Source organism: Anas acuta, chromosome 2 (genome assembly GCF_963932015.1).
Source record: "Anas acuta chromosome 2, bAnaAcu1.1, whole genome shotgun sequence".
Classification (NCBI taxonomy): domain Eukaryota; kingdom Metazoa; phylum Chordata; class Aves; order Anseriformes; family Anatidae; genus Anas; species Anas acuta.
In genome coordinates this window covers 90,325,820-90,342,146 of record NC_088980.1, presented here as the reverse complement: position 1 = coordinate 90,342,146, position 16,327 = coordinate 90,325,820, and the positions used below count along the sequence as shown (strand labels likewise).

At 41.6% G+C, this 16,327-nt stretch overlaps 1 protein-coding gene across 8 annotated transcripts in view; it reads left to right on the top strand.

Moving 5' to 3' along the window:
- Nucleotides 1-16,327, top strand: part of EPB41L4B (erythrocyte membrane protein band 4.1 like 4B) — a 164,084-nt gene that overhangs the window by 82,547 nt on the left and 65,210 nt on the right. For 7 of the 8 annotated variants that reach the window (XM_068671148.1, XM_068671150.1, XM_068671151.1 and 4 more), the window contains exon 16: nucleotides 14,780-14,961. In XM_068671148.1, the coding sequence (XP_068527249.1) occupies nucleotides 14,780-14,961 (182 nt within the window). Of the gene's footprint in view, nucleotides 1-1,368; nucleotides 2,806-14,779; nucleotides 14,962-16,327 lie in introns of those variants that run through there. The other variant, XM_068671156.1, reaches the window with a different exon arrangement.

Sequence of the window (16,327 nt, the reverse complement as noted above, 5' to 3'; positions counted from 1 at the left end):
ACTTAAAAGCCGTCCTGCAAACTCAGGAGAAAAGGTGCTTCGAATTTTTGTTCCAGTCACGTAAAAGTATTTAAACATGTGGTTAAAGTGGAAGCTTTAAGTTATTTTATTTCGGAGTCAAAGTAGTGGAGCTGCACGTCTAACATCAGGAGTAGCTTGATTTCACAATACTTAATCTGACCGTGAATTTGAGATTAAGCTACAGATGCATGAGATTTTTTTCTGCTGGTCCTGCAAATCTAGAATGGACCATGGGTTGAAATGAAGCTATAAATGTGCAATACCATGTTTATATATTTATATAGATATAGATATATATATATATTACAATGTTTACACATATTTTTACAAAATACTTGTTTAATAACTTTTGGAATTGTGTCTCAGTTTTCATAGTTTTAATAGTAAAATCCTTTCAGTGAAATAATTTTGTTACAGTTAACAATATTCCATCTTGCAAGAAAATTCTTTCAATTTAATAATTGTTATAATAGAATTTAGAATACCTTAAAAACAGGTAATAGAAAAGCCTGGATCTATTTCTGCCAGGTTTAAAAAACAACCAAACAAAACAAAAACAACAAAAAAAATAAGAAGTGCAACTTCAGTTTGCTAGTAAGAGAATCTTAAATATTGTGATTTTGTACATCCTGTTCAGAATAGTGGGGTTTTGTTTGTTTTTGTTTTTCAAAATGATCCAGGAGGGACCGTAAGATTGGTTGGGGTTAATATCTCTAAGTATGAATAGGTAATGAAAAAATAAGGAAAGAAATTCATAGCACTTTTGCAAGTTTCAGTACATAGTCATAGAGAAAAGGCTGTACTACCTAAAGACTCCAGGTACTACCTTTAGGCTCTTAACAGAACAAGGCTGTAATGTGCAGGCTACTTCCGTGTAATTAACTGCACCAGTGTTGAGGGGATTGAAGTATGTACATAAGAACAATTTTCATTCTTGATAGGATTGTCTTAGTTTTTCAGTCCTCAGGGATATATTTTAATGAGGTCAACTTTTTGCGTGATATATTTCATTTTACTTGTTTGTTGTACTCATTTAGTTTTCCTATGGCCTTCTCCTCCCTCTGGGATTCAGGAGCATTGATGCCTGATGCTTGTCTATAACACTTGAGAGAGGTTTTAAATGGCTGAGCCCTGTTTCAAAGCCTTCTGAAATGAATTTGATGTTCCTGGTTGTTTCAGTAGGTTCTTACCAGACCCATAGGCCTGTCGCCAGTTCCTTCCTTTCGTGATAGCCGGCCATCACAACGTATGCATGCTTAGCACTTGCTGGATGAGCTCATGTTACTGTGTAGCACTCATAAGTTTGCTTCCATCTCTCACTAACCAATAACTGTGCAAATGGTACAGGCCACCCTATCATGATGACAGGCCATATTGGAAACCCCCCACAAGTGGAGAGGACAGCAGTTTACGATATATCCAAGAACAGAACCAGAAGAATTTAGGAGAAGTCCAAAGTATGGTGTACCAAGATAAACTCATGACGACTCTCTGAAAAAGTCACCTTCATTTCATCTGCCATCTTAGACGATCATTGCATTCCATGGTCCTTGTCTGTCTGCAGTACGTTCAAAGTGTATTGTGCATAAAGTGTGTGTCTTTATATGTACATCCATCCTTGTTTGGTGTTCGTGGACAGTCTTGGGAAAAGTATTTTTCATATATTTGTTAAAAAAAAAAAAAAAATCTTGAAAAAACCTTTTGTGAAAGTTGGTAAGAGTTTTCAGTGTCCCCGGATCAGAAATATTTCTGGGGATATCCATTCTTCCAGGCTTTGTGAATCTGTGATCCTCTGCCTGCTGTTGAAGGTCAGCCATTCATCGTGCCTTAATTATTTTTGTTATCTTGTTTCTTTGAGTCAAATTCATAAATGAAGTTTGAAAAACATTTTTATATTTGATGTGCAAATAAGAGGTTGGAGGGTAAAAAAAAGAAAAACAACAGAATTCACATTTCCAAATGACTTAAGGACCACCAACAAAGGGAGCCTACTGAGGTAGTCATAGGTTTGGGTGTCTTTTGTTTTTAATTTTTGCGTTCTGCAGCAGAATTAGAGGTGCTTACCTAACTTCGAAAACAACTATAGGGAAAGAACCCTATAATAAACTTTTTGGAATACGTGTCACTTTTTGACTTAGTGATTATGTTAATAGCTTCCCCCAAAACCATATTGCTGCTATAAATGCAAGAATGTTAAAACGGATCCTTGCTAAAAGGGTGCTGCTGTCTCGTTATTTTTAATGTGATTATGGAAGTCATCTATACCATTGCATAAAACTACTTACCCATAACTTTTCTCTGAGTGGACTCAAAAACACAGCTCATAATTCGTATACTACAAGACAAGGGCGATCCAGTCCTTGAATAGCTCTATTTTTTTAAGTTAGACATTTGGAAAGTTGAATATATATTTTACAGACCTAGCTTTTTAAATAGGTTGGCTGGTTGTTATGTTGATCAGTGGCGATTTCTTTTTTTTAAACTGGGAATCATAGTGCCATCTTCATTAATGTGTTTGTTTTAATTTGGCCTTACATCTGTGGTCTCTCTGAAGTTGTTGGAACAAATAAATCTTTATTTGGGATATTTTAAAATGAAGTAGTTTTTAAACTTGATTTTGATAAATATAAATTTATAAACAGCTATAACCATGAATTTTTTTCAGAGCAAATTTGATAGTGTATACTTTTTTTGTAAAGTACATTTGTTTACAAATGCTATCTTTTAATATTTGTTTTGATCTTTACTGTATGTGCTAAGTACAAATAAAAATTCTCAATCTTCTTGGTTTGGTTATGACGCATTATTTATTTTTGAAAGATTTTGGGGGAGGGTGCACAGATGCAATACACCACCAATTTGTACCTGTTTTGCCCTGGATTCACTAATGCTGCGCTTGTAGCGTCTGCATCGCTACAGGTAACATCTGTGCTACTAATGTTGGGGAGGTGGGACACAACAAGAAAGCAATTGTGCACCGAGATGTGAAAATGCCACAGTAAGCCTAAGGTGGGTAATCACAGAGGCTGCCTTCAGTTTCCTGAGGTCAGCCTTCCTCTCTGTCACCAGCATTTTATTTGAGAAAGGAAGCAAGAGAAACTTTGCTGGAGCCATTGGAACAAGAGCCTGGTTTAGCAGCTCTGAATGTCTGAATGCCCTCTGGAGGTTTTTGGTAGTGTTTTTTGGTTTGGTTTGGTTTGGTTTTTGTTTGAATACTCACGTTAGTTAGGTGGAGTATTTATTGCTTCATGATTCACACACCTACATTCGTAATGCACTATTGTTTTTGTCAAGTAACTTCATTTGCTTCTGTGTGCTTTGTTGTCAGTGTTCCTCCTCATTGTGCGTTATCTGTGGTCTGGCTTATTGCTGAAGGTGCACTGATCTCCCGGAGAGATCTGAAGGAAAACCAGCTCAGAGCCTGATCAGCCTTTAAGCGTTAAAATGCCTTGTGCAGGAGGTCTGCACATGGGTGAAGAGCATCCTGTGGGACCTGTGTTCTGCAGTTTGTGCGTTTCGCCTTGAGGGAAGCACTGTCCCACTGCTTCTCTGGAGAAGGAGCTCGTGTGCTCCCTCCCCTTGTACTTTTCTATTCCACATCCTCCTTGCTGTCTGCAGAAATCTGCACCAGCAATGTCACCGAGCGTTCAGATAGGTAAGGACAGCTCAGATTCACTCTCCTTCCTTGCTGTGGTCATAGTTGGCTTCTTGTACCAAGTGGGCTGAGATGTGGCTGGGACAAGGTAGCATTTCTGGCTGTCTCCTCTCCGACCCCGGGCATTGCTCGGACTTGTGCAGCTTACATCTGGACAAGGGTGGAGCTGGGTGCCCCTGTAGTGAACTCGGTGGTACAAATCAGTTGCTTTAAATCTAAAACAACCTAGAAGCTCTTTTCTTTCCCCCCTTCTAAAATGAGCACGCTTGTTACTTACAAAGTATGTTTTTGAACCGGTGACTAATGTGGCTCTTGTGATTTCAGGAACGCAGTGTTTGTTGGAAGCAAGGCAAACCTCTTTGAAGGTGAAAACCAAATTGCGTGGGGAAAGGGGAGAGAGTAGAAGGGTGGAAAATGTTTGGTAAGCTCAGCTGGTAAATGTAGTCGCACCTTTTGTTGAAAATAAGACTGGGAAAACCCTGGTGGTGTAAATCAATAACTTCATCTTAGATTAATGCTGCTGCAGGATGCCACTGGTAGTTCATAGATGCACAAACTCAGTACAGAGACCTGACAGCCCTGGTAGGTGAGTGGTTTTCCATTGTGCTGAATTATTTTAACTAGTGGTTTCTCATGAGGAAATGCCACGTGATTTTTACTTTGTACAAAAGAGCACGTTATACAGGCACAGGGAAATCAACAAATTCTGTAGGTACTGTAAATATACGGGGAAATTGCCTCATGCACTGCCTGAAGGAAGTACCACAGCACGAATCCAAACGAAGCGCGTTCTCAGGAGTGCGTGCAGAATTCCCCCGCCCAGTTCTGAAGTCTGTTCCTTGTGCAAGTTGCAAACCTTTTCTCTTTTTTTTTTTTACAAGTCCAGTGTACACTGAAACTCTTCTGTAATCTGATTACAGGTGATAAACACCATCCTCCTGTCATCTAAGGGAGGGAAGCTACGTGAGTACAGTGCCAGGCACTGGAGAAATGGCACTGCTCTGTAGTGTGGTGTGTGCCAGGATGCAGAATTGCTTTATTCATCCTGTCGGAGGGTACCTGGGATCATCTCTGTGCATGCATGTCTCCTGCATTACCAAGGCTGGAACCCAGCTCTTCCCCAGTGTAGCTCAGGGCCAGCTCCACTTTGTGTATTTTGTTTTAAAGTGGTTTTTTTTGTTTGTTTGTTTGTTTGTTTGTTTTTCACTAATTGCAACTGTAATCGTACATGCCCTGCCCCAGCAGCTGGGGGGGGAACTGAAAAGCTGACAACACCACATCTGTAACCTGGGCTGAAATACATCCCTCTTCAGCCCCAGCCAGGCCCTGGCATGCAAACTAATGACTAACATTGAGTGCTGAAATACAATACTGAAAGTGACAACGGTTTTGAATTGTTTTAGCGTGGGTTTTTCCCTCAAACTTTCATTTTCAGCTATTTTTCTCCAGCTGATGTGAGTCACGGGCAAAATGAACAAAGGGATCAGTTTTTGTAATGTATTGCCAAAGCGGGCAATGTGGGGGTTTGCACATTTAAGGAAAAGACTCAGGGCATCCTTCTGGAACGTTTTGTCAGTGAACCCGTGTGCAGATTGACCAAAACACAGATTTCCTACTCATATTGTGGACAGAAACAAAGCATGTATTATGGCCTTGTGATGTAAAATGTCATTTTTCCTTCGTGCTGGATGAGTGTTGCAGAAGATCTCTCCTCAGCCTGCGAGAGAAATAATATTAGAGCTTGCAACTGATTTTGAAAATGGACCTTCCACTGCTGACGAGGAATGAGTTGGGGAACTTCTAAGACAGGGCAAAAAAATGAAGATAAGCGTATCACTTGCTTCTCAGGCGTCAAAGCCGTCTAGATGGAGACCTGCGGGGAAGGAGCATGACAATTCAGTGTTGCTGTCATCTGTTCTCAGAGGTTTCCCACCAGTTTGTGTATCAAGTAGGCAGGCTACAGCTACTGACCTTGAAGGGGAGAAGAAGGCACATCCATCTCACCTGACACCAGATCTCTGGACAGATAAGTGCTTTCCCCCTTACCCTGGCAAAGGAGAACTGAGAAAAGCAGTCCAACTCTCATTAGTGGACATCAGTAGGAATGGTATTTTTTGAAACTATTTCAAACTCTGTACTGCAGGCACCAGACACATGGGAAAATGCAGCTTTTGGACAAAAGCAATGCTAGTCAACGTAGGTAAGAAAAAACATAATGTAAAGGGAATGTGCAGACCACGCCCATCTACCTGCTTGCCTCCTGTCATTATGAAGTGTGTGAAATGATAAAGACCTTGCTTGACTTCTACTGCTTTTTTACTGAAAATCCACGTCCTCCTGAACCCTGAAGTGCCTGGCCAAATAGGCTTCCTTTCTGATGTATGTGCTGTTTCTCTCATTGCCGCTGCGTCACAAAAACAGATAAAAGCCTGATTCAGTTGGAGTTCCTCCCTTAAAATGAGTCACTTCCAGTAATAAACCTTCTGCAGGTTACATTCCGCTCTCAGCTACCTACTAATGACTGCTTCATGACTGTCCTTTATAGCAAAACAACTTCTTCTCAGTTGGTTTCATGAGCGCTAATCTGAATTTAGTTACAAAGTTCTCAAACCAAGCTTTGTTGCGTGCTTTCTGCTTCTCATATCAGTAGGTTGCTATTGAAAATGCAGGCACGTCTTCTGTAATAACTTTCATACTGCTTTGAATCTCAGCATATAATTTTCAATTTTGAACTGGGGAGAAAGGTGGTTTTTTAATGCAGTTTCTCTATCTTTCCTAAAGATGATGACTTTTTTTTTCCCCCCAGATAATCTTGGCAGACTTAGCACAGGAGGTAGATTGGTGGAGACAGGATGGTCCACCAGCCTGTTGTCTTAGCCCCATGTTAATTCTTGGCTTTCTCTTGACTCTGTGGGACTACTTTTGGTTTGTTAGCATTTTATCTTCCATAACTTGTTGCATGTCTATATGCAGTAAAGAAATACAAAGAAAATTATATGATTTCTTCATATGAAGAAGTCCAGTTCATTTTCTCGCTATCAGGCCGTCATCATGAATACTTCTTAGTCATCAGACCTTCTGAGACCTGAGGAATCTTCCAATTTAAAAATAAGATAAATGTTGAGCTAAGTCTACTGGAGAAGCAGTGGAAATGCCCCTAAATTTCTGTTTTCCATCGCCACCACAATTACTTTCCCACTTCTGTTTTCTGTACTTCCAGTCTTCTAAGTTTATGTGCTTGTGTTTTTCCTTCTTCGTCGTCTTTTCTTCTTGTTGCTGTACTAATAGTATGACCTTCAGCTTTAAAGTACCAAACAACAAAAACTGCAGCTCACAATGTCAGAAACTGAAGATATGTCGAATTAAGCAAGAACGGATGTTTCAAGTAGAAGCAGTTGGGAAACCTGTAATTTCTGGATTAACCATGTCATATGTTGAAGGATTATTAAAAAAAAAAAAAAAAAGTAATTTTTCAATGAGATGATGAAAATCATCCCTCGCTTCCTGCCTTCTGAATGAAATGGAGTAAGTAGCCACACCTAGTTAGTAGTAGGAAGTACTGATCTAATGCAATTGAAACTCCAGATAATAAGCTACTTCTTTATAAATATTTTATTTTCTCCGCCAAGCCCATAACAATCTGTGCTAGTAATCACGATGGTTTGCCTACCATTTATCAATTTCTGCATTTTTTTTAGAACCTTAGGGAAGGAGAAAACATTACACAATTTAGTTGGCACTGGAGAAACAGTAATCACATAGCAATGAGGATGGGAAGAGGCAAGGGAGCTTTGAGACTTCAGCGTCTGTGTCTTCAGCACCTGGAGCTCACTGATCAATGAGTACGGCTGATCTGAAGAAAGTCTTCAAGGAACTTTGAAGTAAAACTGGACGACTTTGTCAAAATTTTAAGCCCAGAAGGGCTTTGTTATCAGTTGTTTCCAAATTCTACTGTTTTATTCAACGTCTTTTTGTCTTACTCTCATTTTCTGTCTTTAAAAGTACTCTGAAAATTGCTTTTAAGACAAAATGAAAAGTTTCGTGCTGTAATTCAGATGTGTTGCTCAAGTGTTGCATGAAAATGGAGATAGGGCAGGTTGCAAGTCTGAGAATGCCCTTGCTGTGCTGAGTGATTGCTTTTGTGTTGATTTTACCTCTTTATAAGGAGTTATTGCTTGCTATATGCTGTACCTGTTCGGTAGCTGTTCTGATAACGTGTTAAAATGGCAAACATCTAAACCGACGTCTTCTGTGTGGCAATAGTGTCAGGTTTGTTCTTGCTAGAGTTTAAAGTTACAGCAAGTTACTGCACATTCAGGAGGACCCCATGTTCCTTTGTGTTTCTTTCTGGAAACACTCAAAATCTGAGTAATTTGAAAGTTTGGTTAATCTCATTTAAAACAGTTTTTCAAAGTATTTCAGCTTTGCAGGAGCAGAGATGGGAGATTTTCTAAGATGGGGGCTATCGTTAAGGAGAGCCAAGTCCATGGACATTAAGGCAATTTCTCCTTCCTAACCTGCTGAGTGTGCGACTGCTGCAGTTCCCAGTTTCCAAGCAAATATGTGCACAGGGTCCCTACTCAGCCGGCCATGCAGCAGAGGAGAGCAGTGCCTTCACCAGTACCTGCAGACACCAAGAGCAGCACAGCAACACAGACAGCACAGCCAGCCACTCCTGTGTGCATCCATCCTACAGAAAACACAATTAAGATGGACCAGACCACAGTGGTTAGGGCTTGGCCAGCCAAGCATACTGAGCAGCAGCTTGCTTATGTGTGGCTGGTCCCTTTTCTCTCCCCTCCTCTCCCTTTTCCCATACTGTTTCTTCTCTGGTGCATGCAAATCGCACCATTTTCTTCCCTTGTCCGCTGTTACTCTGCTTTTTTCCTGCATTGCTCCCAGTTTTCTGAGTAGAAAGGTATATTTATTCAAATTTCTCAAGGCTTCTTAGGTAATTTGGACCTAATGTGGTATTAATAATAGCGTCCTAGGCAGTGCTGGCCTTGCAGGACTGTTTTCCCTGAAAGATCCCCAGTCCCATCAGTGCCCTGTGAAGTTGGGCCATTTCTCACAGAGCCCTCCCTTAACTACCTGTGCAATTCAGCACTCTTCCAGGGCACGCTCTGGAATATTTGGAAGCTGCTTAGGCTCTCACCTGTTAGACCAGCAGTTTTTTCTGTTGCATCCCATGGCTGGGATTATTTAATAGTTTATATGGCAGGAAAAGCCATGTCCTGGGTTAGCACCCTGAGATCAGCTGCAGGCTGTCTCAGAGGCTTGGGTTCCCCTGTGCCTGTGCTGCTGTGGTTACCTGGGTTGGTTTGCTGGCTTCCCAAGCTGTCTGTGCCTGACTACCACGGGAAGGCAGCACTGACTTGGGGGGGATTTCACCTCCTTGAAATCTTCTGTCTGCTTTCTGGAGTTCTTCTCATCTGCAAGGACGTCTGGGACAATGAATTATTTCTTTTTGACAGGTGATTAAATATCATTAGCTATCGTTATCATTAATTAAAACCATTTGTAAATGAAGAAAAGCAAGTTCAGTTCCCCGGTGGGCATATTTTGCATGACAGTTTTGCAAGGCAGTATTTTTTTTTTTAATGATCTTTATGCAGATAAGGTGAAATCTGTGAGGACAATGGATGTGTCGAGTTGAGATTTGTTTCTCGGTATTTTATGAGAACATGCTTTGCCGCGGGCTCTGCTCCTCTTGCAGAGAATTCCAGATTGACTGGAAGCTGGATCTAGTCCTGTTTCAAGGCTTAGTTCAGCAGCTCAATGCTTAGTTCAGTAGTGTAGGAAGCTGCTGCTTAAACTTTTGTCTCCTACAGGAGAATTTTTTTCTGCTCTCCTTGCTGTTTCTGAACATGCTTCCCCATGGCCATTTTCTCCTTCCTCCCAAGGCTGGCAGAAAGATGCTGTCTGTCCACTCTGCTTACGTGATGCTAGGAATAAATGACTTTCTGCGGTGTCTCTAGGAATAGATGAGGACTGCTGGTCCTCTCTGGCAGCAGGGAGAGCAATCTGCAGCGCATCTTCCCAGGCCTTCCCTAAAGGATGCACGTGGGCAGCTCTCCTGTCATCCAGTGGTGTCAGGGCAGAGCATGGCAGTGTGACAGTGCTGTCAGCTTCAGTTACACTTCTCATGGTTTAGGGTGTCAGCTTTTGTCTGGCAAAGAGTTCTTGGTTACATGGTGCAGAGGAAAAATTATATATATATTATATATAAATATATATATATATAGGTGTGCTTGTAGGCATCCCAGTCGTCCCTACTTAAAAACAAACATTTTTTCTATATGTCCCAGTCCTTGGCTGCAAAAGCAAAACTCCATCCTTTGTCTTTTATAAGCAGTCCTTCTTTTAGTCCTTCTAGCAGTGAGTTTTGCTAACAATTAACTTGTTTTGTTCTGAATTTGTTTTGAAGCATGGGCAGGGAATAAGCCCAAAGTCTCCTTTTCTTCACCCTCTCCCCCCTCCAAAACACAGAGACTAAAGCCAAAAAGTGAGTGTTTGGCTTAACCTAGCTGCTGATTCTCATCCCCCCAGCTGCCGTGCTGAAGCTGAATGTGCACTGACTGCTTTTGTTAGACTTCTGGGAGCCTCTCCTCCACAGGTACACATTAATAAACACACACGTCAATGTGCAATGCACTTCAGTAATCCCCCTGGCTGCCATTTGGGAGCACATCTGAAGCCCGTTTGGATGTTGAAGGTATTGTTACGGTACGGTGAGGGGTGAAATGTCTCCTATCAGGGGAGAAGTGTGTGGGGGGAGCCTCCCAACATGTTCAGTACAAAGACTGCAGTGTGGATTTGAGCAGCTTGAAGCTGCAGAAACCCCCATCAGGCTTGCTCTGAGCTGTGGATAGGGCAGGACTGAGAAGGTTGTGGAGATGTTTGTGTAAAATTTGAGGATTTTTAAATACTGGAAGATTGCAGTGGTTTTGTGCAACGGAGGCATTCAAAGCAAGGGACAGAGGTGGGTGTGGTATTTGTTGAAGGTTATTTAACAAGGGTCACACCCGTAGGTAGAAGCCTGGGATTTTCTTAAACCTCTGCTCAGCTACTGCAGGGCGGGTCTGGAGTCAAGGCAGGGGCACCTGAAGGGCACAGTGGTTCGAGCCTGCTCTCTGCTGTTGCTCCAGCAGCCTCCGCAAGGAGGGGAGAGAAGAAAGTCTTGCTATTTCCTCCCCAAATGTGTCTTCAGACAGGCAAGAGATGGCATCTCAGGAGGGGTGGGTGTGCAGGACGGCGTGGGGAGGACCATCAGAGCTGTAGAAAATGTGGTGTGTGTGAGGGGCAGTTGAAGAATTCAGGGTTTCAGACTCCTAAGGGAGACGTGAAAAACAGTTTTCACAAAGACGGGTTTTTGTGGCAGGAAATAACTTGCTCGCTCTATCTGTGATGAACAGGGGAAGGAATAACGGGCCTAGACAGCAGCAAAGGTGACTTAGGTTAAACGGAAAAGTAAGTGCGGTGTGGAGAGACACTGAAATAGGTTGTACAGGGAGGCCCTGGAGTCTCTGCTAGTGAAGGATTTTAAGATTCAGTTCAAGCAGTCAGCTGGGGTAACATAGGCCTGCTTACTCCACTTTTGGGGAAAGGGGGGAAGAATTCTGTCTTCTGAATTCCTTCTGAATACCTTTCTATTCCCCATTTTTCTATGACCCCCTAACACAGTTAAGCCTGTGGGTTGTACACTAAAGGCACGGTTCAGCAAGGCATCAGGAGGACATGATGCGCGTGAGGTGTCAGAATGCCCTCTGAAAATATCTTTTAAAGCAAAATGAGGACTGTAAAATTGTTAGAGGGCTAGTAATGAAAATAAAATTAAAAAAATTTTTTTGAAAAATTAATTGGAAGATGTGTGCTGTTTGCCCTGTTCCTCAATAGGCTGCCTTTTTGGTCAGAAGAAAGTGATTGAGGAAGTTTGAGGCTGAAGGCAATACCAAGTGTCTGTGGACTCTGACTGGCTTTTTGGAAGGTTCAGCTGCCCCAGGCTGAGTGCATTGCCAGAGTGCAGGATGGAGAAGGAAGAAATGTTTTCTTCCTTTTGAGAATTGGCCGTAGGGCCCTGCCTCTTCTTCTTTGAAGGGCAGGATTTGGTTATATAGGAAGGAGCTGGAGCTTGATGAGAAAACTAGACAGGTAAATAAAATAAGAAGCCTGCAGAACAGCCTATTGACAACTAAAAGGTAAAGCAGGGGTGAAACATTGGTAAACTAGGAGGGCCAAAAGACACACACAAGAGGAAAGATGAAAATCAATACCTGCCCACAATTGCACGTAGTTTGAGAGCATTACTTGATGTCTGGGGAGCAAGTATGAAAGCCTGGGGGGCATGGAATATGATCAGAAAGCTGACTGAATGAAATGAGTGATTTATGTGCACGCATGGGTTGGGAAGGACATGTGTGCATGTTATGCATTCAGATAAACCAGACAGAAACAAGCAACAAAAAAAAAATCATGGCAGAAAGATGCACTGAGGTAACAAGTCTCAAGAATCTAAATTTAAGACAGTGGGAGAACAGTAAACTTAGAGAAAATAGATGTGACACCACTGCAAAATGATTCCATGATGATGCCAACAACGCCATCTTGTAGAAGCTGCACCAAGACGCACACAATATGCTCCTAAATTAAACAGTACAGAGTACAAAGGATAGGGATTTGGACTGCTCATTGTATCTTTGTTTGGATACTGTCAGCTATTCTGGTAGCCTGCCTCTGAAGCTGCTGCAAGCACTGCTGTTTGTGCAGTAACTCGTCAGTCTAACAGTGACTCTGTGCATAGCTCTTAGGTGGGGAGGAGGACATGGGTGTGAGAGCCTTCCTCGCCCAACCCCATACTCATCAGAAGAGAGAACTGAGTGCCAAGATGAGTTTGTCTCAATATCTGTCAGTTGTTACCAGCCCTGGAAGAGTGCAGGTGACTTTTGGGCAGGCCAGCAGATTTGGTAGGAGACTGTCCCTCAGAGTGCACTGCCTGGGCGCTGGCATCCTGCCTGCAGCTTTATGACTTACTGCTCTTGAGGATTTCAGTGCACACCCAAATGTCAGCTTTGCTGGGCTTGTTACTTCTTTGAAATAATGGTCACACTGCATTTTATGTGGTGTGAGTATTCCTGTCCACACAGTCAAGAAATATATCTGGAGAACTTGGTGTAAGTCTGGTGTCATGCCAGAGCTCTTTTGGCTCGCTCAGTTGCTCAGGTCATTCACATTTTAGCATGGAAACTACCTCATGCCTGTGGCAATGTGAGAAGTCGATGAAAGGATTTGGTGTGATCTCATTCATTTGGGGGAAAAAAGAAAAGGGGTCAAAAATCTGCTAAACCAACCTTGCCAGCAGGTGAGATGAAAGCAATTTCCGAGTACATGGCATTCTGTGTCTCTGGAGCTCTCCTCTCAGTCAAAAAAATGTCACTTCAATCCAAAGAGCTTGAAGGAGAGTGCAGGTGAGCTGTTACAATTAGTGTGCAATCTGATTAGCCTGTACCGTTTTTTTCCCCAGTAGGCAGTTGCTTGATCTGATTATAAGAGTGAAGATACAGTACAGTTTCAGGAGACTGTCCTGGATTATCCGAGCTCACCAAACCTGTTCCCAGTGTATCCGACCCCTATTTGTATTGTTTCCTTAAGGCAAATAATGCATCAGAAGTGCCCTTATTGGCAGTCCTTGCTCCACTCCGGGAACCTGCCAAGATTAATCAACAAAGCCTTCTTCTCCCCACCCCCTGCTTTCAGAAAGTAACCCGCATACAAGTGTTATTCAATTACTGCCCAGTCAGAAACCTCTTGTTGTCAGAAGTTGTTGTTGAGAAGACAGTGGTTATTAATGATGTACTGAGTTGCACGCTTCAGCATATCTCTGGAAATGATGCAGATGTGTTTACGTGCACATGACTGGTTCATTTTGCTTTGAATCAGTAACTAATCTGCAGAGAACATATGTAGCGAGGAGCTAGGTACAATTTATTCCTTGCTTCTTTAATTATTCTGTTTGTCTTTATTCCATGTTGTCAGGTTTGCAGCTACTGTTAGTAATAAGAGCAAACTGAAAACCCATGTGGGTGAAGAGATAATTTCTTTAGCAAATGGGAAGGGAATTCTTTTTTTTTTTTTAATTTTATTTTTAATTAATTGATTTACTGCAACTACTGTCTAATGCAATACTGCATAATTAGTTAAAACATTATAAACATTTTAAGCATTCCTTCGAGGAGAGCACATTTGAGTCATTTGCAGCATCTATGAAAAATTATGCCAGTCTTTTTTGGTTACTGACATGGAGAGAAAATATTTCCATATGTTTCTCATCATATCAAACAATAAACTGAAACAGCATCAGTTAAAACTATTGAATAAAATCCATAGTGTCATGTGACACATCTGAGTTAGAGATTAATTAAAATTTCAGTGTCTCCATTTCTCCATACATTGTAGATCTACAACAACACTTAATCTCCTAACTAAACATAAACAAAAAATACATATATTTACCAACAGAGGTATGGTTCCCTTTTGACCAAGTGTTATTTTGTACGTTGATACTTATAAAAACCTTCTATTTCCAGTGGGATCTCTCTCCATTTTTTCCCAGCTCACAGATTTTTCATAGAGCCTTTGCACCATTGTTTTGGAGTCCAGGAATATGAAGTTATTCTGGGACTGTTCCTTGGTCTCCTCTTCTGATGGTTTCACTTTACAGGAATTATTGTTTGTTGCCTGATCATTTTCCTACTGCAGGTGAAACTGCAAATTTGTGCAGTACAAATTTTGATGTTTTGGGGAATCATTCTGTAGGTCAGTTAGAATTTGACTCTGTGTAACAGTTTAGTAGAAGTTGCTCAGAGTGTAAAATCAAAGAGAGTTCTGAAGTTAAAGTCATGTCAAACAAGCAGAGGCATCCTTTTTCCTCACCCTGTGACTCTCCTGTTAACAGAAAAGTGTAAAGATTTGGGATATGCTTCATTAAAAAAAAACATATATATTTACAAAAAAATGCATTTTTTCCCAAGGAAGTTTGCACTCTTTCCAAAAGTACAGTTTACCCTACTGTTTCCCACTCTAATTTGAACTGAATTTATTTTGTAGCTATCCCTTGAACAACAGTGATCTGCATCAGTTCAACATTGAGGAGAATGGTGGGACACCATATAGCGCAAAAATACCTGCAAGGCACCACCACCACCACCGTCATCACCACCACCACTCTAATTACGGCGCCCTTGCTCCCGACAGCAAAGACATTGTTTCTGGAGTTCCAAATCCAAATAGTAAGTCTACTGCAGTGAATGTCATGTCAGTAACTGGGCTGGTTTCGGATTTGTCTCTGGCAAGGAAAGAAAGGAAAGGAAAACATCACTTTTTCTTTTTCTTTTTTTTTTTTTTTCTTTTTTGAATATGCTTCCTGTGATTATTTTCTAGTCTGGTAGTATGTGCAAATGAGACAAGATTTTACAGTTTCCTGGCCTGGCTATGGGATTGTGGGATTTGGTAGACTGGTGTTCCACAGCTGAACAAATACCCAATTAGTCACAGATACTGAGTCTCCAGCTTCTTGGCACAGGCTATTTTTTCATTGTTACTATTATTTGTATAATATCAAAAACCTATCCTTGTTGCCATTGTCTTTTGCTGATCTGCCCAGCTGGCCTTCAGCCCTTGTTTGGATCTGGCTCTTGCTTTCATGTCTGGGCAGAAGCAGTAGAAATTTTGAAGCACTGGACAAACACCATCTTGCTCTATGTTTTGGTACTGGCATCCACAGCTATGAAGGAGAAGTAGCTGAAGAAAAATCACACTGAGGCTGGAGTCCAGTCCAGTGCAACAGGCTCTCTGGACGCTTTAAGAAAACTTCTGCAGACTCCGTAGATTTTAATAAGCATGACAAAAATGCTTTCCCAAATGTCAGGGCTCAGCTCAATGAACAGAAACTCAAAAACACCTGAGAAGCTATGTTACAAGAACTGGTTTAGACTGGCTAAAAGACGTACAGAGGTGTCTATCAGAAGCACTTGTTATCATCCGTAGGGGCTTACTGTCTTCTACAATGCTTATGGTCTTCCCTTTTGAGTCAGGTGGTGTCTTTCCCTGTGCTGCATCAGAAGGACTTGCTTTGCTGTGCTGTTTTCAGTCCCAGTGGTTGGCACCAGGTTAGCTGTCAGTGATGGTGACAATTCCCACTCAGCCCCACCTGCCACCACTGGAGTATGTTTGTTTGCTATGTGGAGATATCTTTGGCATGCACAAAGAGAAGAGGAGAGAAACCTGCTTATTTCTACTACAGCCTTGGGGAGATTGGGCATACGTCTCTGCTGCTGAACATGTACAGACTTTTTAAAGGTACATAGCTTGGCCAGGTGTTTGTAGGTTTACACGGAAACTGGAAGAGAAACATCCCTGCCATTGAGCAATCCTGTTTCGTGCTCTCCAAATTTATAATCTCTGCACTCTGCAGTGCATGAGATGCTGGAACTGTGTAAGAATTTCTGAAGATGGACAAATAAGTGTGATCTATTATTTTCCTAGCCTCAGGGGGATGCTAAGTTTTTCCTTTATCCATTTTTTGCCTTTTTAGTTGTAAATCACCCTGAGATAGGCATCTGTTAGGGAAACTTTCAGGCCAAAATAAGAATGTCA